At 38.3% G+C, this 22,411-nt stretch overlaps 1 protein-coding gene across 1 annotated transcript in view; it reads right to left on the bottom strand.

Moving 5' to 3' along the window:
- NME7 (NME/NM23 family member 7) overlaps positions 1-22,411 on the bottom strand; it is a gene marked incomplete in the record, with an annotated part of 63,207 nt that overhangs the window by 36,172 nt on the left and 4,624 nt on the right. The window contains 4 exon segments of the mRNA XM_015815990.1: positions 3,049-3,099; positions 3,488-3,598; positions 6,700-6,866; positions 9,086-9,193. Of these exon segments, the coding sequence (XP_015671476.1) occupies positions 3,049-3,099; positions 3,488-3,598; positions 6,700-6,866; positions 9,086-9,193 (437 nt within the window).

The following is a 22,411-nucleotide window of genomic DNA, read 5'->3' as shown; positions in this document are numbered from 1 at the left end:
AGAGAGAGGGAGAGGGGAAAGAGAGAGAGAGAAAAAGAGAGAGGAAAGAGAGAGAGAGAGAGAGAGAGAGGAAGCACAAGTGCCTCTCTCTCCCTCTATCTTTCTCTCTTCTTGCCTGGAGAAAGAAGGGGAGGAAGGGAGAGGAAAGAGAGAGGGAGAGAGGAAAGAGAAAAAGATAAGAGAGAAAGAGAGAGGAAAGAGAGGAAGCGCAAATGCCTCTCTCTCTCTCCCTCTCTCTCTCTCTCCTCACCTGGAGAAAGAAGGGGGGAGGGAGGGAGAGGAAAGAGGGAGAGGGGAAGAAGAAAAAGAGAAAGAGAGAGAGGAAGTGCAAGTGCCTCTCTCTCTCCCTCTCTCTCCTCACCTGGAGAAAGGGGGAGGGAGGGAGAGGAAAGAGAGGGAGAGGGGAAAGAGAAAAAGAGAGAGAAAGAGAAAGAGAGGAAGTGCAAGTGCCTCTCCCTCTCCCTCTCTCTCCTCATCTGGAGAAAGAAGGGGGAGGGAGGGAGAGGAAAGAGAGGGAGAGGGGAAGAAGAAAAAGAGAGAGAAAGAGAGAGAGAGAGAGGAAGTGCAAGTGTCTCTCTCTCTCCCTCTCTTTCTCTCTCCTCACCTGGAGAAAGAAGGGGAGAGGGAGGGAGAGGAAAGAGAGAGGGAGAGAGGAAAAAGAAAAAGATAGAAAGAGAGGAAAGAGGAAGCGCAAGTGCCTCTCTCTCCCTCTCTCTCTCTCTCTCCTCACCTGGAGAAAGAAGGGGGGAGGAAGGCAGAGGAAAGAGAGGGAGAGGGGAAAGAGAAAAAGAGAGAGAAAGAGAGAGGAGAGAGAGAGAGAGGAAGCGCAAGTGCCTCTCCCTCTCTCTCTCTCTCTCCTCACCTGGAGAAAGAAGGGGGGAGTTTCAGAGTTTTCGTCTTGAAATTCTTAGTTCCTGCATCGTGGTTTGTTCTTATGCCCTTTATATATTTCTTTTTGCATCTTAAATTTCACTTGTAATTCAATCATTAAATGTTACTGTTGTTGNGGGGAAAAGACTGGAAATAAATTATTTGCATTGATATGTCCTGATGACAATTTTAAAGAAAACAAAAAAAGTGTTTGCATAAATTGAAGAATTATTTCCTATGTTGTGATTGAGAGGTTATGTTGAGGGAGGGGGGCGATGACAACTTCCTCATTGGCTCAAGGGGGCGATTCGTTCAAAAAGGTTAAGAACCACTGGTATAGATCACTGAATTTCCTAACATTACTCTTATATAGGTAGTCCTTGACTTACAAACACAACTGAGCCCAGAATTGAAGTCATATGTTACTGCAGTCATTAAGTGAGGTGCCCACATGACCATCTCACTCAAAAACCACAATTCCATCATTCCCAGTTGCCTGGATTGTTAGGTGAAGTTTCAGTAAGGATCATTCTCCCTTCCATTCATGTTCTTTTGGCTCTGCACAGTGGTACTGCCAGCGGTAACCCCAATTGCCCCTCCTGCCCAGTTGACCTTCACCACCTTGAGCCATTCTCCAAACAGGCATCCCTTTCCTTCTGCAAGCTGGCACCTCATTAGAAACTTCCTGATCTTCTCCAAATCTCATGAAAATTAGACGGGTGGTTTGAAGAACAGCAGGAGCCTTGTTCTTGGGTTGCTTCAAAAGCCTCATTTCCCCAAATCACATGTGCACCATTTCTTTTGCACATCGTGAGGGCTTTCACATAAAAAGAGATATTGGTTTGAAGAAAGGATCAAGGTGGTGAAGATCAGCTGGTATAGGGACAATTGTAATGGCTGCTGATGAATGCCACTGTGCAAGCAGCCAAAATGGGAGAGGGGAGGGATATACAAGGGGACCTGTGGCATCCCCAGGGTTGCAAGGGCATGTGTGTTGTAAAGCACTTGACTTTTTATCATGTGACCATGGCCGCAACTTCAGGCAGGGGTTGTAACTACCTTCATTTGGAGCCGTTGTAATTACAGCTGGTTGCTGAACATATGGTTGTAAGTTGAGGACTACCTATAATACAGTAATGTGCACATTTGACTCCCATGTTCTACCCAATATATTTTAAACCAAAGAGCTTGCTATTGTGTCCTGGAACACAGAGAGGCAGCTTGGGAAGTTGCAAGATTACCTTGCCTATTCCCAGTCTCCTGGAAAGGAGAAATTGATTAATTTTATATTTTGCAGTGATTAGAACAAGAACACCCCTTTTTAATGGACCACAATATCACTTTTCTGGCAGCAACCATCAAGGAAATTGCTGTAAACAAACTATTGTCCTTAAATTTCCAGTCTGTCTATGCTGACTAACAATAGCTATTTACTGATTTACTGGATATTTCATAGATTGAATCACTGAATCTTCTTTGACACTCTGCAGTCTACACTATACTAATACTAATACTATACTACTGTACTATAAAGTCAGTTTGCTTAATGGTAAGAAAATGAAAAGGATCAAGACCATTTTGAAACAAAAACACACTGCAAAACAACTAAGTATGTAATACCACAATATAATGTAGAATGAAACATGTATTAAAGTAGGACCATGTATACTCTTGTAAGAAAGTTCCAAAGATGAGAAAACGATGAAAGAGTATTTTAATGTTGTTAGAATATATTTAGTTTATTAGAATAAAAGTATCAGAGCAGGTTGCAGGACCTAGCTGGTACTAAAAAATCTAAATAAGGCCTGCTCTGATTAGCACTTGGACCACAGGGATTTTTTAATGCTGAAATCAAAAATACATTTTAGAAGGTAGCAATAGAAAATGACTTATTTTTATCAAGAAAACAACATGGATGTTTCAATGAAATCACCAGGATTTGAGTCTGACTTGACTACAAACCTGACAGAAAGAAAACCAATAACTATCCAATTCTGTACAAGGAAAACAGTATAAAATTAAGAGAAGTCTAATTTTTGTATGCTTATCAAATACTATTTACATTATATTTGTGTAGATAACTCAAAGGACATCGATAGAAAGCAACATGGTAAGAGTTTTTATTTCATGGAATGTAACATACGTTAAACCACTTAGTGTACCAAAACTTAAACTCACTTGTAGTAAGGCTTAGCTTGATGGTCTGCGTGTAAATCCATTGCTTCTCCCCTATAAAAAATATTTTTAAGAATATTTTTAATATTCTTAATTAATGGATTCTTCTATTTTTAATTAATGTGTACACAATATTTCTAGCATTTTCTTAATAATAGCAAGCAAGATTCATTCATTCATTCATTCATTCATGTAATATCACATTATAACAGATAGTATTTATCTATTTCTTCCATTCTTGGGCTACTGCATGGTTCAAAATAGAAACACTTAATATGATTTCACAGTCACACTTTAATGATATCAAGAGACAGCATATATTGGCAACATCTATGCATTCTAGGGTAGTTTTACAAAAGATTGTACTTCATGAATCAGTAAAAATTTAAAATGTACACTATATTTCTATTTTTAAAAAAATAAGCAATGATTAAAATCTCACCTTGTAAGTTTCACCATTTTAGCCTTTGTTATTGTAAAACCAGAATTAATAGTCATATCAATAACTTCTCCAAGTCTGAGTGCTACATCTGGTTTTAATAATGCCAAGGTTCTATAACAAATTTAAATGAGAAAATTTTAAAAATAGCTTATGCATCAACGTTTACCAAGACAGGAAAACATAATCATGTCAATCATCATGATGTGATCATTCCTAGTGCCCAGATAAATAATGGAAATATTTGGTCCAAACATTTTAGTACTGCAAATGAATTTTGAAAAAAGTTACACAGGAACAAATAGTAAGGGGGTTATTTCTTTAGATATTGTTGTCTTTTTGTCCTCTTCGGATTCTAGTTGGGAGGAAAGGGACCTTATGCTAGGCAAATAAGGACCCACATATTTGTTAAGCAGCTATGTCAGACATGTCAAACTCACGACGTCACATGACGTCGCGCAACGTATCGAGATAGTTTTGCCATTGCAGGAAATGGGGTGGGTGTGGCTTCCGCAGGCTGGCAGTTTGACACCCCTGAGCTATATATTAGGAAGGACCCTAATATATGACCCAAAATAGAGCAGGGAGAGAGAGCAGCTAATTATACTTTTGCAATATTGCTAGTTTTTAATATTCTCATACTGAAAAATGGAAATATATTCTTATGGTGAGAGATGCTGGTTTTTCAAAAGTCTAAACGTAATCCAGCAGATTTTTTTTTTTATCCTGTCGCCCCTATTATCCCATGACCCTGTTCCTTTGATAACTGCAATATAACTGGAACACTTGGGGTAGGGAGCAATTAAGGGAGAAAAATATTCCTTTAGTGTCTTTGTCAGAAACTGAGAAAGGCAAATGATTAGCTGAAATTTAATTATGACAATATCTGGATTATGATACTGTAGGGGAGGAAATGCCAGATATTAGTGTGAAAGGGAGAAAGAGGAAGTGGTGTCCCTAACCAATGTGTAATCACTGTGGGAAAGCAGCAGCATTATCTTTTTCTTTGCTTTTCTAACTTTTCCCTGAGGAAATCAAGTAGTTCAAGCACCATGGTCAGCTCCAAGCCAGATAAACATCTCAAAAAACTCCAGTACAAGATTAGTTTTAACAAATTTCCTGAAGATTTGGCTGGATTTTTAATGACAATACAAGTTTCTAAAGTTTTATCTAGGTCAGAAGACACTCACAGTTGACCTGAGAACCAATCTCTCCTACCTCTCGTATCATAAATTGGCTAAACCACTGAGCAAGAACTATTCTGAGGTTAAATAAGGAAGGAGGAGGTTGCTGGAGGCTTTTGTTCTTTTGTTTTTCCCTGGCTGACTATGTAGTTGACTATGAGGAATGAAGGAAAAAAGGAATCTAAGCCACCATTCAAATTATGGGATGAAATCATCCAAGATGCAAAAAAGACTCTAATGTATACAAACTTTTAGACATAGAAACTATGCAATTTTATTTTGTAGATGCTCAAAAGAAATGCCAGATTAATTTTTAGGTTTTTTTCTCAGAGGCTAAGCTGCCATTTTAGATGAGCCTACCCATTGTTCCTCTTTCTCTCTCTTTAAAAAAAATCCTAACACATATTTTCTTTGCTAATGAAAGAGTCCCCTCTCTTTCTTGGTATACAGGCAGTCCTCAACTTACAATAGTTTATTTAGTGACCGTCCAAAGTCACAATGGCACTGTAAAAAGTGACTTATGACCATTTTTCACATTTACGCCTATTGTAGCATCCCCATGGTCAAGTGATCAAAATTTCGATGCTCAGCAACTGATGGTTTATGATGGTTGCAGTGTCCCGAGGTCATGTGATCATATTTGGCAACCTTCTGACAAGCAAAAGCCGTGGGGAAGCCAGTTTCACTTAGCAACTGAATTATGAACTTACAACTGCATTGGTTCACTTAACAACTGTGGCAAGAAAGGTCATAAAATGAGGCAAAACTCACTTTACGAATGTCTCACTTAACAACAGAAATTTCAGGCTCAATTGTGGTCATAAATCGAGAACTACCTGTTACTTTAAAAATCTCTAAATGCTAGTTGACACATACTTTTGGTACTGATTTATATCTTGGGGAATAATCTGGCATATTAACTTGATATCAATAATGCCATATTGATCAACAATATGTTGATGTCAGTAAATATTTTGATCAATAATAATTCTAATGAAGCCAGTGAATCACATTTGTACATTATCTCTCTTCTATTTTAACAATTTATGTCACACAATTTTTTTGAAGAGAAAGGTATTTGCTATTATTTTATTGTTGTTGTTATTGTTGTTATCCACATTGCTAATGTGGAAATGAACAAATGTCATCAAGAAAACCTAGTTTTCTTCCTTTCTGAAAACATTTTCAACAGTGCTGAAAAAACTAGTTTGCCATTTGCAGCTCTTTCTAAGTACTGTTTCTGAAATAATTTGTGAGTATTACCATCAGTTGGAAAGAAACCCCAGTATAAAAGAAACACAAATACAAAAGAAAAAAGTTTTTTCCAAAATTTAAACATATTAATAATTAGTGATTAAAAATACATTGAGTATATATAAAAGCAATATACACATATATTTTATACACACAAACACATTTTAATTAGATTATCTAGGAACTTGGAAATGAGTAGTAAAAAGAAAAATGGCTTTGTTGTTCATAATCAGTAAATTTAAATCAGATGATGAAAAATAATCTGTATTATAGTAATACTGCTAACCTTTGGGGGCGATAATTTTTCTGGTACAACAATTTTCCAGCTTATTTGCTATTTTATCATAAGACCTTAATTCTTTTATGTTTCAAAGTGTTGTTTGGAGTATCATTAAAAACTTAGAAAAGACAACTTAGGCTCTATAACCATGGTCTGAGTTGTAATAGATCTAATATGAATATTTTTGAAAATTTTAATTGTAAGCCCCTGATAGCAAATAGGATATAACTACACAAAGTTAAAGCAGCAAAAAACTATATGAAAAGCAAGACATGACTATAATAAAGAGTTTGCTTCTGCTTTTTTATGTTCACATACTTGGTTCCAATTTTTCTAAGGATCAATTTAATATAATACCTTTCTCCATTTTTCCTTTTATCCATCAGAAAATCCAATGCTAATTCTTGTATATAATAAGATGACTCAGTAAGTGAAGTATGTTGATTAACTTACAAAACTGAAAATTCCTCAGAAGTTCAGAAACAGCACTTTCTCACCTTTCTTTGCAACTGCCCAACACGCGAGACGTATATTGATCTGCATAGTCCACCAAATTGAGGTGGCGTGAAAAAATAGTAATTCTGTTGCCCACAAAGAAATCTTTAAAATTCAGATCTTCATATTTAGTGCGATTTAAGAATCTGAAGCGATTCTTCATGTCATACTGAAGAGTAAAGAGACAGCTGTTTTAATGTTCTTATTTTAAATTAAAATATATAACATTTCAATAACATTCAGTCAAATGTTGAATACTGAATTCCTACTTGATGCATATAGGAAAAAAATCCAGAAAGGGTCATAGAAAAGAAGGCAGAATAACATCCCCATCTGCCCTTTTTATTTTCTGTTTTATTGACAAAAATGTGACAACGTTTCTGATTTAACTTTTCTGGTTAATTTTTTTAACAAATCATGTTTCCTAGTTACCTGCCTAATTTGTTGGCTCTCATGTAGTTTGTAGTTTGTCACATTTTAAGCATGAACTTTGTGATTCTGAGTCTCTGATGACCATGAAAAAATTAAATGTCTTCCTGAGATGATTATAATTATGCTATAACAACTGAAAAGGAGCCAGTGTGATATAGTGATTACAGTATTGCCAAAGACCCCCAAGTTCTAGTCTACTGTCTGTTATGGGCACTTACAGGGTGATTTGGGGGTAGAGATTTTAAGCACTATATAAAGATTGAGATAAAACCTTTGTAGATGTTTCATTAGAATGACATTTCATTCATCAAAGAGATTGCACAAAACCAAAATGATCAGACAGACTGCCAACAACAAACAAAAAAGCAAAAATTCACCCATCATCCTAATATAATTTGTTGGGTTTTCAGTTAGAAGATTGTGCATGTTCAGTCACTGTGGTTTGTAAACTCTTGTTTAAGATTAATGAGATTTGTGAATCCTCAGCCTTTGAATTAGCTTTATACTAACAATAAGGAAAAATTAGGCAATATGATTCCATGGGATCTAGATTACATATTTAAAAAATGTAATATATTCTGCATGAAAAAATAGTATTTTATAATGCAGAAGACCAGATAAATATTATTAACCTATTCTTACTCATTCCTTTTTTCCCATTATTCTATTTTATTTCTTGTATTATTTATACTTCCTACCTTGTAATATTTAGGTAAAGATATTTGAATTTTTAAAATGTTATTTATAGGTTCTGTTTTATTTTCTTCAAGAAAATAACTTTTTTAAAAAAAGTTTACTGTTAAGTATAAGCTCCAGTAAAGCTGAAGTCGATTCAAAGGCAGCTGGAGACTAACATCCATTAGCCTCCCGTCAGGAGTCAGTAAATTAGGGAAGTCTGACTTCAGGGGTGAGGGGAGGAAAGATTAAGGAAGGAGCCCCTTACTTGGCCGAGAAAATCCCCAGTTTTAAACCCCCCTTGAGAAGGAAAAAGGGGGGGGAAGGAATGGTAGAATATATGCTAGGAAGCCAAATTCTGTGCTAAGCACTGATCAAAAAAATTTGGAAAATGGAAATGGAAAATCCACCAATGGATAACTATACCTGCCTAAGAGCCAAACTGGGCAAACGTCTGTCCTGGGCAAGATCAAGTCAAGACTGGGATCTAGGGTCCAGGACGGGCGTGGCAACTTTGGCTGACTTGATCTGATTGGGCAGGAATACAGTCTAAACCCATTGGTGGATTATCCATCTCCAGTGCTGGAGAACTTAGCCAACTATGGTTTATTCAATAATCCCTGATTATATAAATGATAGATTGTGTGACAGTAAACCAAGACTATCCATCCCACCTAACTTATGCATATCTTTAAGCTAATAAGAGCTATGCAAATCATATGCAGGCACACAAATAAATATACAAAACATACCAATTCAATAATCCAAGTTCTGATCAGTATCAAACTCATTAATATTTAACATGAAGAGAAAAAGACAAAAATTGGATAGGCAGACTTTACATACTAATCCTATGTAACTTATTTAACTTGTGAAAGGAAATATATCATGGGATTTCATCTCCATGATCAGATTTCAACTCCATGGTCACAGAAAAAAAATAAAGGAAACAAACAAAATAGCTAAGTGGATTATCTCGAGCAAGATTGTTCAACCTGCCCTTATTTGTTAGGAAGCTTCATATTTTTCTCAATTAATTTGAGTGGAGTATAAATTCACACTCAGTTTTTCTCAATTACATTTTTTCTTTGTATGAAAAGATATTGCAATTATATGTAGGTTTCTGAAAAGGGGAAATAATGCCGTCTTCTTCTTCTTGGGCAAGGAAAGCAATTCTTCTATTTCTAGTTTGTGTAACATGCAATCCATATTATTAAAGTTAGTTTACTGTTGCTTTCAAACAAACAATTTATAAAATACTTTTATACAAAATAATCCTACCATTTCCACTGATCCATCTTTAGGGTAATACAGAAGCTCATAACGCCGAAAAAGTGAAGCATTTGCATCATACCATTCTGCAATGAAAGCAAATCTTTCATCTTGACTCTAGAAAACAAAAGTCAAATGTATAGATTTTGTAACAATTTCAGAATAGACAATATGTTCAATATTTCTTCCAATAACACCTAACAATATTGCTTAGTTATTTGCAGTGAAAGGCCTCAAGATTTGTCAACCTGGCACCAAAAGCTAGAATTTTAAATAAGGAGCATTACTTTTTTAAGTGTTTCTCCAAAATTATGGATCAATTCACTGTCTTCATTGACAACTATTGCTATTCATTTACAACAGTACATACTAGTGATTATCTGGACATCATAGTATAAAATCAAGACAGATGCCCATAAAATACATATTTTATTAATTTTATACTCTATCTTTTCAGACTGAGAGTTCTAGGTTACTTCTGCTGACTGCTGGCTGCCAGCAGTTTGGCAGTTCGAATCTCACCAGCTCAAGGTTGACTCAGCCTTCCACCCTTCCGAGGTCAATAAAATGAGGACCCAGATTGTTGGGGGCAATGTGCTGACTCTGTAAACCACTTAGAGAGGGCTGTAAAGCACTGTGAAGCGGTATATAAGTTTAAGTGCTATTGCTATAAGTTTATATGTATATATGCACAGAGTGAGAATGTCACGTATATATTAGAGAGCTTCATACTCTCAACTTCTCCAAATTATTTAAAATTCAGGGATTAATCAAATATTATGTATTTAAAAGTTCAGTATTCAAAAGCAGCTGATGACATACAAAGAGACAATTGTCAGCCAGTCATTTTCTAAAGCTCAAAACAACACACAGTGTGTATTATTTGTGGCTCACTGAAGACACAGCAGTTGCTAAGAGAGCTTCTCTATCCAAGAAGCAGCTTGTATACTTTTGCCACTGCTGTAAAAAGGCAATAAGTCATTACCAACAGAGATCAAACGAAAGATTTTACATCTATTTACCAGAAAAGACAGAAACGAATGGATTCACTACTTACCACTAGCTGTTTGAAGGCTCACACTTTTTTAAAACAGTAGTTTAAAATAATGATTCCCAACCTTTTTCACACCAGGGACCAGTTTTGTGGAAGACAATTTTTCCACGGACAGGGGTGGGGGATGGTTTTGGTTTCACTAAATCACCCGCCACTCCCCTCCAGTTGTGCAGCCCAGTTCCTAACAGGCCATGGACCAGTACTGATCCATGGCCTGGGGACCCCGGGTTTAAAAAGTACTTTCAAATGAGACTCTTACTATATAATTACTTTGCTTTATTTACTATATAAAATTGTATCATACTTATATCAACTAATATTTTTCCATTGAAGACTTGCACTTTTTCTAAGCATAAATATCCAGGTAGGAGATAAAATAGTACAGGGCCATTTTTTTTTACCCATTTAGATGGAAGAATGTATAACTGAGGAAGAGTCTATTTCTAGATGTAGAGCTATTTGCATTCTGCAAAGCAAATATTTATTTGCTTTCAAGATCCAGGCTATAAATAAAATAGTGAGTAGTTCTGAATAGGATGTAGCAGTAATACTATAATATTTTTATTTATGTTCACATTTGATTACTGTATATTGAAATAGAAACAATTCCAAATCATGTATGAGCTGCCTATTTTTTCCAAGAATATGAGAACCAAGCTAATACTGTACTGTATACATTTTGTCAACTCCATTTCCTCCAGTAGAAAATGTATGCAACCCATGGATGAACATAAGAGATTAACCCTTTCCTCAAACTATTTAAATACATAACCAAAAGTAAAGAACAAAACCAACAGCCCAGAGTAGCGACCCCTAACCTTTTGGGCACCAGGGACTGATTCTGTGGAGAGAGGTGTTTTCTGTGAACTGGAGGGAACGTGGTTTTGTGTGCTGCCTGCATCCTGCAGATGGGGCTTCACTTGTTTGCATGGCCTGGTTTCTGGCATGCTGCAGCTTGTTGCTGGTCCACAGACTGGGACTGGGGACCCCTGCCTAGTACTAAGATAAACAGCAAATATACCAAACAAAGCTATAAACACGGAACTTCAAAGAAGATTGTTCTGTCCCAGTCTACATGAGTCCTTGTTATGCTCACAAGGAGAAATCTCTCTTCCAAGAAACAGGCAGGAACTGCAAGAAAAAACCAACCTCTTTTATTCTCACAGACCTGAGTCAATGTCCAAGGCAAACAAACACAGTCCACAGAAACTTGATCCTCAACACAAAGGGTTGCCTTTGACAACCAGCACCTCCCATACCTTCCCTTTTATAATTCAGCCAAGGCGTGGCTTCCTAATGCCTTCTCCTTTGCCTTTGGAGCCGCCCCATTGCATTCCTCTGTCCCACTCGCTTCTCCTGCCTGCGCATTCGTGCATCCAGGATTTGTCCCAGCTGTTCTTCATCACTGTCCAACTCAGGCTCCCAGCACAGCTGTGTCTCAGCCCAAACGCGATTAGAGGGGCCAGGCTCCTCGTCCAACTGTAAGTCTTGGAGCTCCTCAGAGCCTTCCTCTGACTCTAATATCACTCCAGGCCCCTCCTCCTCATCTGATTCCTCAGACTCAGCTGCCAGATCCACTAGCTGGCGAGGAATCACAACACAGATATACCCCAACTGAGAATGGCAGAACAAGGTACTGTATGTAAACAATCAGCAAACATACTCTGTTGTGCACTGATGATATTAGCGGTAATGAAAGATCTGCAGAAAAATAACCCAGATCAGAAACATGCCTTCCTCTCCCCATGTTAAGAAAGAATATTAGATATTCCCTGATAGTAGGGGAAATATCTCTTGTAGGAAAGATGGCTAGCATAAAAATGTAATAAATAAATAAAACTAAATAAAATTAGGAAAGGAAAACCTCTTTCAAATTCCTAGAGAAGACGGAATTAAGGATGTAGTTCCTGTATTTTGCAGATGGCAATGAAACTGATTTAAATCTACAGAATCTACTGTACATTGTAGATTACTCCTTGTCATACTTTCTGTTCAATTTTTAACCTGCAAAATGAACTACAAGTTCACCAAATGATGTGACAAAGTTTTTTTCAGTTACTGCACTAAGCTTCTAGAATGTCCTATCAAGGGACGTCAGTCAAGCTTAGTTTTCCTACTTTTTAAAAATAGCTTTTTAAAATATTGGTTGGGTGTTATTTCCTACTGCTATGCCCTTTTTAAAAAGCTCATGTTATATTGTTGACATTTTGTCTGTTTCCATTGCTTTGATACTCTCAAGTTGTTCTACAGAAAGGTTATTTACATACAGTAGCTTTGAACTGTGAACAATAAGATAAATATCTTTAAATCAGATAATTGTAAACTACACACAGAAGCACAATTAGAACAATATAATTTTTACCTTTTCCCTCTCAGACCTCTCAAAATTGCCCATTCCTTGCCAGTCAGTCAATTATTTAGAAACTATCATAAATTTTTGTGCCAAATGAGAATTTTTAAAAATAAAACTAATTAGGATTTTTTTTAAAAAAAATTACTATGACGTTTGAATAGCAGACATGAAATTCTATGCATGATAGTTGCATGTTATTAAATGGGAATCACTCAGTTATGTTTAAAACTGCATCCCTAAATTATATCTTTAAATACTAAATGTGTGGTGATTATCAAAATAACATTATTTAGATTAAGATGTACACAATGAGTTAGTTATAAAGTACTAGAAAACAATATTTCATACACTAATAAAAACCCCATTTATAGAACACAAACACTATGTAAACACACACACACACACACACACACACAGAGAGAGAGAGAGAGAGAGAGAGAGAGAGAGAGAGAGAGATGATCATATAAAATATATTTTTGGGAACGTTCCCCTAAAACTCTTGTAGGGCAGAGATAGCAGACAACACTGCTGCCTCCAAATTATCCAGTAAACAGCTTAAATTGGGCCAAATGACTTCATAAAATCCTAGTCCAATGTAAATCTTATTTAAAAGTAAGCTTTTTCTTTAAAAAACCAACACATCCACCATACTCTGAGCAGTGGCATTTCTAAGTTGTTGGCATGACTCACTTAGCCTCTTCAAGAAATAATGTGTCACATGCTATTTCAGCAACAATTTTTTAAAAAACTGGTATGCTATCACAATTGTGTAAATGAGAAAATGCTATGAAAAATAATTTGTAATATATTCTTCATAATTGAGTAGCAAGCACACTATATGAAAGAAAAATGTTCAAGACTTTGCAAAGCCAGTAAGTCTATCAAATATAATTGAGTTTGAAGCAATCTGAAGGAACTTTATTCAATTTGAAAGCATGAACTTCTTTGAAATCAAATCATTCATTTGTAAGATCCTAGTGTACTTAACAATATTACTTCATTTACATCATTTTTTTCACAATAAAATTGTGTTCAAAGCAATTTACAATCAGAATATTTTTTTAATTTTCAGATCAAGGCAACTATGTTGCATATTCTTGAACGATTAAAAACAAACTGGAAGCTGTTACTGTTGAACACTCTGCGCCACACTCACTTTAATTAATTACAAGTAGTCCTTAACTTAAAACCATTCATTTAGTGACCAGTCAAATTTACAAAGGAACTGAAAAAATGAATTACAACCAGTTCTTGCACTTATAACTGTTGCAGCATGTCCACAGTCGCTTAATCAAAATTTGGATACTTGGCAATTAGTATGTATTTCCTATGGTTGCAGTGTCCCATTGTCACTTGATCATCATTTGCAATCTTTCCAGACAGCTTCTGGCAAGCAAAGTTAATGGGAGGAAACCAGATTTGCTTAATGACCAAATGATTCATTTAACAACTCAGTTATTCACTTAACAACTTCTGCTCAATCATTCAAGCCCTAGTCATCTCACGTTTGGACTACTGCAATGCGCTCTACATGGGACTACCTTGAAGAGCATTCAGAAGCTACAGCTGGTATAGTGTGTGGCAGTGCAGGCAGTTCTTAGGGCTGCCACCTGGCTGGTTTGCTTACAGGTGCAATTCAAGGTGCTGAAAGCCCTGCAAGGCAAAGATCCAGGTTAGCTGAGGAACATCTCAACCTAATGGTAGTGACCTAACCCACCTGTGCTGGCAAAGGAGGCATATTGCAGATCCATCAGTCAAGGAATTTCGGCTGTGGGGTCTAGGAGAGGAGCTTTCTCTGTTGTGGCTGCCTTTTGGAATATCTTACCCCCTGAGGTGAGATCAGCTCCCACCCTTCTGACCTTCCCCCATAGCCTTAAGACCTTAGCTCTACCAGATGGCTTGGGGTCCCAACAGGAGAGTAAGTATCACACTGGAGATGGTTGATTAATTAAGAACCAATCCACCTCCCTCCCATCCTGCTCCCTCCCTTCCCCATCTTGTAACTATGATTTTATTTGATAGTACTTTCATTTATTGTGTTAGGAATATTATCTCTGATGATTTTAATATTTTTATCCTGTGAGTCGCCCAGGCTTGCTTTGAAATGAAATGGGTAGCAAATAAATTTAAACAAACAAACAAACAAACAACCATGGCAAAAAAGATTGTAAAATCAGGTGTGACTCACTTTACAACTTTGCTTAGCAATGGAAATTCTGGTCCCACTTAAGTTGAGGACTACAGCATTGATTTTTTTTATTTGTATTCCATTCCGTTCCAAGTACCATATTGTCCATAGTTCCCATATTTTAAGGAACGGTTCAACAAAAATGAAGTTGGAGAAACAGAAACACTACAAAAATGGGAAACAAATAGCTAATGATGGATAAAAATCAAGCCCAGTGTAATTAATTAAAAGCCATTATGAACAAAAAGGCCTGCAAGGTCTGGTTAGAAACATTTAGATCTGAATGAAGTCAATGTAGCATATATAAAATGCACAAATGAGCCTTGAACTCAGTGTCTTGAGTTCCCAATTGACCCTGAGCCAACTATGCCACAATCATTTTCTACGTCTAACACTTTCCTAAACATAAAAAAAAAGTACTACAGTTGGGTTCTCCTGGAACTGCAATCAGGGTGAAAAGTGACCTTCAGCCAGCTGATACCAGTGTGTGTTAGTGCTGAAGAATTTGAAAGGCGGTTCCAAAGAGCGCACATTTTGCACTTACCTTGAACGTTCCGAGAATATCGTGGCCTATTAAAAAATTTATTGCCTTGCTACAAAGACGGAAAAGAGTTCAACCAATCCCCTTCTTATTCACTACTGGGAACATTCTGAGCCAGCATTCATTGTATACTACAGTTTAACCACACAGGCTCCTGATCAGTCTGTCATTAAAATTAAATGCTTCTTTTTACCTTGGATTGCGTAAAATATTAACTCTTGGGCAATTCAGCTGAACACAGATTTCAGTTACCACAAGGTTTGATGGCATGCCCATAAAACTATTATCATAAAGACACATATCAAGTTAATATTGGAACAGGGGTGTGTTGGTTTTTCTAACTTATCTAATATCTTTAGTAAAGAATTATGTACCGAAAAAGGAAAGGAAAAATGGGAGGGCAGGCAAGAACAAAGAGGATTTCAACTGCAATTCATAGTTCTGGAACTAGGTACAGTGTGCATTTACAAAAGTCTAGTGAAGGTTCTAGTTGTACACTCCTTGACTGGAGCAAATTCCAATCAACTAAATGGGATTTACATTGAATATACTTGTAAAGACTAGCATTGTAAATCTTTTTAATTCAGATCGACTAATCAAATTAGCCATGCAAATAATCCCATTGCATAATGTTATACCTTTCTACTAAAGCTTAACCTGCATCACAATCCAATTCAGGTGGCCAAAGGAAGAAGAATCTTTTTCTATTTCTTTTCAATATCACATACTGTATAATGCTACTTATGAACATTTTAACTATTGCAACCATAGGATTATAGAATACTTAAAGCGCATCTTTAGAACTGCCAGTGTAAGGTGGCTGCCTAAACAGGGTATTAGTGTAAACAGAAGGGCCAATTCTCCCATTTATTATTTTTAAAATCCACTGGCAGAGGCACAGTGAAACTGTAGCAAACAATCTTGAATTGCAGGTGTTGGCAATCTTTTTGGGTCAAAGGATACAACTGAAATTTTATGTGCGTGTAGTGATTTCACTTGAAAATGATTTAACAAAATGGCTACATTGCAGACATGGACTTTCAAAAAAATACTTCCTAGAAAGCAAACTGATGAGATTATATTCTGCCATCTCCTCTAGTTCCTAACTTGTCTTTTTGCTATGTCTCTTCCATCACAGTTTATCTTTCCCCTTTTTCTAGAACAGGAGTTCTTAGATGTATGAACTATAAAAAGGCACTTTTCATGTACTGATTTTTAAAAATACATAAAATTAAAATCAGGTTCTATAGGAAGCCTAGCAGACACCAAGAGGAAAGATGTTGATCATATTGATGTCCACGGGCACCACATATTCTAGTTTTCAATTATAGCCTCTACTATATATAAGGAACGGTTGCTGGAATTGGGTATGTCTAGTTTAACGAAGAGAAGGATGAGGGGGGACATGATAGCAGTGTTCCAATATCTCAGGGGCTGCCACAAAGAAGAGGGAGTCAAGCTATTTTCCAAAGCGCCTGGAGGCAGGACAAGAAGCAACGGATGGAAACTAATCAAGGAGAGAAGCAACCTAGAACTAAGGAGAAACTTCCTGACAGTGAGAACAATTAACCAATGGAACAACCTGCCTTCAGAAGCGGTGAATGCTCCAACACTGGAAGTTTTTAATAATAATAATAATAATAATAATAATAATAATAATAATAATAATAATAATAATAATAATAATAATTTAATTTATATACCGCCCTTCTCCCATAGGACTCAGGGCGGTTCACAGCATATTTTAAAACAGATACTATACACAAATACAAAAATACAAAAACACAAAAATATAAACCCCAATAAAAAACCGAATTAAAAACCAAATATTGACGGCTGTGTTTCCAATTAAAATTGCTGTTAAAACCATCCCTACCTAAAATCCTCCCTAGGTCAGGCCCGCTTGCTGGAAAAGCCATGTCTTGAGGGCGCGGCGGAAAGTAAGGAGATCCGGAATCATCCGGATCTCGGACAGCCATTTGTCTGAAATGGTGTAGGGTTCCTGCCTGAGCAGGGGGTTGGACTCGATGACCTCCAAGGTCCCTTCCAACTTTATTATTATTATTATTATTATTATTATTATTATTATTATTATTATTATTATTATTATTATTATTATTATTATTTGCAAGTTTGTTAGTCATAGCAGTCTTACTCATCTTTAGCTTACCTAACTCTTTTATCTGTAGGTGTCTGAGATTGAATCTAGAAGCATCTATAGGTAGTCCTCGACTTACAACAGTTCATTTAGTGACTGTTTGAAATTACAGTGGCACTGCAAAAAATGAATTATGACCATTTTTCAGAGTTACAACCATCGCAGCATCCCCAGGGTCATGTGATCAAAATTCAGATGCTTGGCAACTGACTCATATTTATGAGGGTTGCGGATTCTTGGGCTCAAATTATCACCTTTTGCAATCTTCTACAAGCAAAGTCAATGGAGAAGCCAGATTCACTTAAAAACCGTGTGACTATCTTAACAACTGCAATGATTCACTTTATGACAAGAAAGGTCATAAATGGGGCAAAATTTACTTAACCACTGTGTTGCTGAGCAACAGAAATTTTGGGCTCAATTGTAGTCCTAATTCGAGGATTACCTGTATAGGCAAAATACATGTTATCAAAGCAAGTAAAAATTCTTTATGGCCTTTTGGACAGAGAACACTATAGTAAAAATCCATAAACCTATACTTATGAATAGAAAAAATAAGCATAAATACATTAATACAGTAAAATAAAGTCTTTATAAAGTACGGCCCAAGGACTACAGAGGGTAGTGCATCCAACCTGGCTTAAAATACTGATTAAATACAGGTGAAAGTTCAATAATAATAATAATTGTATTATTATACACAATAGCGCACTTAGGGAAAAACCTGTTAAGTCACTGAAATGACATTTTCATAACATGTCGGCTGTTTCAACATAATTATTTTTACAACAGTTTTAAGATCTCTAGAGGAAGTGGTATTTACAAATGATTCAAGTTAATATTCTTGTCTAAAGAAACCCTAATTAAATGCTGGTAAATTATGCACTTTAAAAAGAGTACAGAAACCAGTAGAGAAATATCTTTGGCAAGTAAATAGCTCCACCTAGTGTTTCAAGAAGAACTGATTTTAATACTTAATCCTAATGCAATTAGAGAATGTGATTACTTACAATCTGCTTACCCCTTTACTTGGAAATAAATGCCACTTCATTCAGTGACTAGCTGGTATGCTGTTAATAGCATTTCAGCCTAAAATTTGAGCCCACAATTTTTAGACATGCTAACCTTACGGCCATATATTTTCAGATATGCCAGTTTATTTAAAATATTGAGTGATAAAGGAAAAATATTATTTAGTTAAATGTTTCAAAGGTTTTCTACAAACTTGCTCTGAAAATGCTGAAGGAGAATCCAATCTATTTTTATCTGAAGAGATAACCAGCATTATCAATTGCTTTCTTCATTGATGATACCCTTTTATTGATGGCTACTCTTCTATTTATAGATAAATTATTCCTTTCCGGTTAAACATAATTCTGTTCTTGGGGAATTATGGACCACTGCCAAGTGACATCATGGAATTTAACTAGAGATGTAAAGAAGTTTACAATAAAAAAAAACTGTCATTAAAAATACTTTTCAAAACAAAAAGAAAATTGGAAGAATGTCCATTACCACTTTCATATAATTATTTATTTTATGCATGGTTTGAGTTCAGACAAAGCTCACAAAAACCAAAATGAAATAAGAGAATAGTATTAAGTTAAGTCAACTAGCAATACTTTATAAGAGGTGATTTCAAATACTGAAGGGCTGTGATCCATTAATATAATGAATCTGCGTGAATAAAAATGATGGACTGTACACTACCACTCTGGCAGGGCTGCCATTATCTTTGCTCATCCAGGCAGAAAATGAGCACTATCTGTAGTGATCTGTAGAAGGCTGGCTCAGGAGCCTTCCACTTAAAACAGCGGTTCTCAACCTATGGGTCGCGACCCCATTTGGGGTCGATCGACCATTTCACGGGGGTCGCCAAGCAAGACTGTCCGCCATTTTTTTCCCCTTTTCCGGCGGGTGCCTTACCTCCCTTGAGCTGGGCCAGCTGGTGGTCGGCCTGCTCCGTCTCTGCCGCTTGCCAGCTACGCCTCGGCCGGCGCAGGGGGCGGAACCATGCATGCGCAGTGCTCCCGGGCAGGGAAAGTCCTCGACTTACGACCGGTTGGGTAGTCCTCGACTTACGACCAGTTTAGTCCTCGACTTACGACCAGTTTAGTCCTCGACTTACGACCGGTTGGGGGTCGCGGCATTAAAAAGGTTGAGAACCACTGACTTAAAAGAACAGAGAGGGAGGCATGCTCAAGTGATGCAAGCAAACGTGGGGATGCAGAGCCATTTAAGCAAAAAGTCTTGAGAAGCCATTTGAGCAAAAGGATATTAAAAGGCGAGTTTGATTGAACTGGCAAAGAACAAGTCTCTCTCTCTCTCTCTCTCTCTCTCTCTCTCTTTCTCTCTTAACAATAAGGGATTATGCAAGGGAAGATGTCCCCTAACTAAGCAGTGGAGTTATGCTAGCTAGAGAAAAGCACTGGATGTTGTCTGGCCAGCAGCTTTTCAAGGAGGTTATGGAGGTATGGCTGTTCAAGAGTGGGCTCCCTGATTTTTCCCACAAAAAGAGCAACCTTCCCACCTAGTGACATTCCTCTAACGCACAGCACTTCCAATCCAGAAGACCTAGATACTCATTCCCATAAATGCTGAGAATTCCTAGGAGTCCAATTTCTCCTGCCTCAAGGGATGGCCATTCCCATTTCCACAGCACTACCATTCCATTAATCTTGCAAAGACTTGGCAGTTAAAGCTTAGATCAGTGGTTCTCAACCTGTGGGTCGGGACCCCATTTGGGGTCGATCGACCATTTCACAAGGGTCGCCAGGCAAGGCTGTCCGCCATTTTTTTTGTCTGCCATTTTTTTGTCCGCCATTTTTTTCCCCTTTTCCAGCGGGTGCCTTACCTCCCTTGGACTGGGCCAGCTGGTGGTCGGCCTGCTCTGTCTCTGCCGCTTGCCAGCTACGCCTCGGCCGGTTCAGGGGGTGGAACCACGCATGTGCGGCGCTCCCGGGCAGGGAAAGTCCTCGACTTACGACCGGTTGGGTAGTCCTCGACTTACGACCGGTGTAGTCCTCGACTTATGACCGGTTTAGTCCTCGACTTACGACCGGTTGGGGTCGCGGCATTAAAAAGGTTGAGAACCACTGGCTTAGATAACCAAACAGCTCCTCCAAATAGGCCTCCAGCACAATGCAACATGGTATAGATAAGGTTGGAAGCTTCATTTTCACAGTAGCAGCAGTCAATTTTCTCAATGTGGGGGGCCCTGGAAAGTCTCTGTGGAACTCAAAAATAAATTAGAGCTGGTGCAAGAGTCATTGCATGTGCACAGAAGCTGTTAAAGGGAGAACTCCTGTTCATAGTTTCCATATACAGACCAGTGTAGAATCAGTAACTCAATGAGGCCTATCCACATTCAGGCAGAATCAGGATAAGTGCAACCCCCTTAACCCCAAATGTTGTTGGACTTCAATTTCATCAGCTGTGACTGACTTGGGGCAAATAAAAGCAAAGCATCATTTGTCTGTCTGTCTGTTGTATATAAATGATATTTTAGTACTTTTAGAGCCAGCTTGGTCTAGTGGTTAAACCAGTCCTGCCTCAGCCATGAAAGCCAGCTGGGTGATCTTGGGCCAATCACTCTCTCTCAGCCCAATTTACCTCACAGAGTTGTTGTTATGGGGAAAATAGGAGGAAGGTGTGCTGGATATGTTCATTGCCTTGAGTTATTTTTTAAAAATAATAAAGGCAGGATATAAATAAATAAATTATATATTCGTGTTGGGTTCTCATATTATTCTCCACATCCCTATTTTCAGACACTGCCAGAAAAAGAAAAGCGCAAGCTTTCTTACCTAATTTTAAACTAATCTTCCTGGACTCCAAATTCCTGATCATTGAACAGGTGGCAGCTATGGAAAGGAAGGCCTAGCAACTCCATCTGGTGCACTAGTTGTGCCCTTTCCTAGTCTGGGAGGCCTTTCAATCATTCATGCCCTATTCATCTCGTAACTTGACTGTTGCAACGTGTTCTATCTAGAGTTGACTTTGAAGACCACCTGAAAGCTTCAAATGATCCAAAATGCAGCAGCATGGGAAATAATGGGCATCCCTGATAAACTGCACTGGTTAGCAATATACTGCTGGGTGCAATTCAAGGTGCTGGATATGACCTATTAAGCCTACATGGTATAGACCAGACATGTCAAACACAAGGCTGTGGGCCAAATCCAGCCTGCCGTGTGGTTAGATTTGGCCCCCGGAGCCGCCCTGGAAATGGCGAAGGACCGGCCCCGGAGCCTCAGCCTGCCCCAGGCTGACCGGGCACTGATCTACAACGCGGTCAGCCTTAGATCCACGGTGCTGCCCTGGAACCAGCAAGGGATCGCTCCTGTCCCACCCTCTGGGCACATGCGCAGGACACAGAGAACGTGTGGGGCTTGGCATCCCTGGGGACTGCATTCTGAGCGCTTCCCTTCCACCCAGGACACCAGCCCTCACTGGTTCCAGGGTAGCGCCGCGGATCTAAGGCTGATCACATTCCGCACCAAGTTGTAGATCAGTACTAGCGCCTCCATGCCCTGCTTGCCGGCCTGGCCTTGCACCCTGCAAGGTTTCCCTTTCACTGGGACCGCCCCACCCCCGAGTGGGAAAACCACGGCCAGCGGCGGCACAGCCACCAGCAACGCTGTCAATCTCTCCCCCTCCTCTCGCCCCTTCCTGAATACAGAGGAGACAGAATGGGAATCATGCACGTGTTTGTGTATGTATGCACGTGCATGTGAGGGGGGGTCTTACCTCTTGCAGCCCCACACTGTGATATTGGGGAGGAAAAGAACGGGAGAGGTAAGAGAAGCTGCAATGGTAGCTTCTTGCAGCCTTCCACAGGGCTGGGGGCAGGAGCTGAGAGGGGCAGGGCACGATGCGATCGGCGGCACGTTGAGAAAAAGAAACAAGTACTCCAAAAAACCAGCTTTCATTAGTTTGCAGCCTGCCATCGCAGAAGGTCTCCATTGAGGGCACAGGGCTGCAAGGGGTGAGACACACATACACTCACACACACACCCCATGCGTCGGCGTGCTCTCTCTC

Source organism: Protobothrops mucrosquamatus, unplaced genomic scaffold, assembly GCF_001527695.2.
Source record: "Protobothrops mucrosquamatus isolate PMUCROS unplaced genomic scaffold, P.Mucros_1.0 scaffold_107, whole genome shotgun sequence".
NCBI lineage: Eukaryota > Metazoa > Chordata > Lepidosauria > Squamata > Viperidae > Protobothrops > Protobothrops mucrosquamatus.
This window is presented reverse-complemented; position numbering and strand designations above follow the sequence as displayed.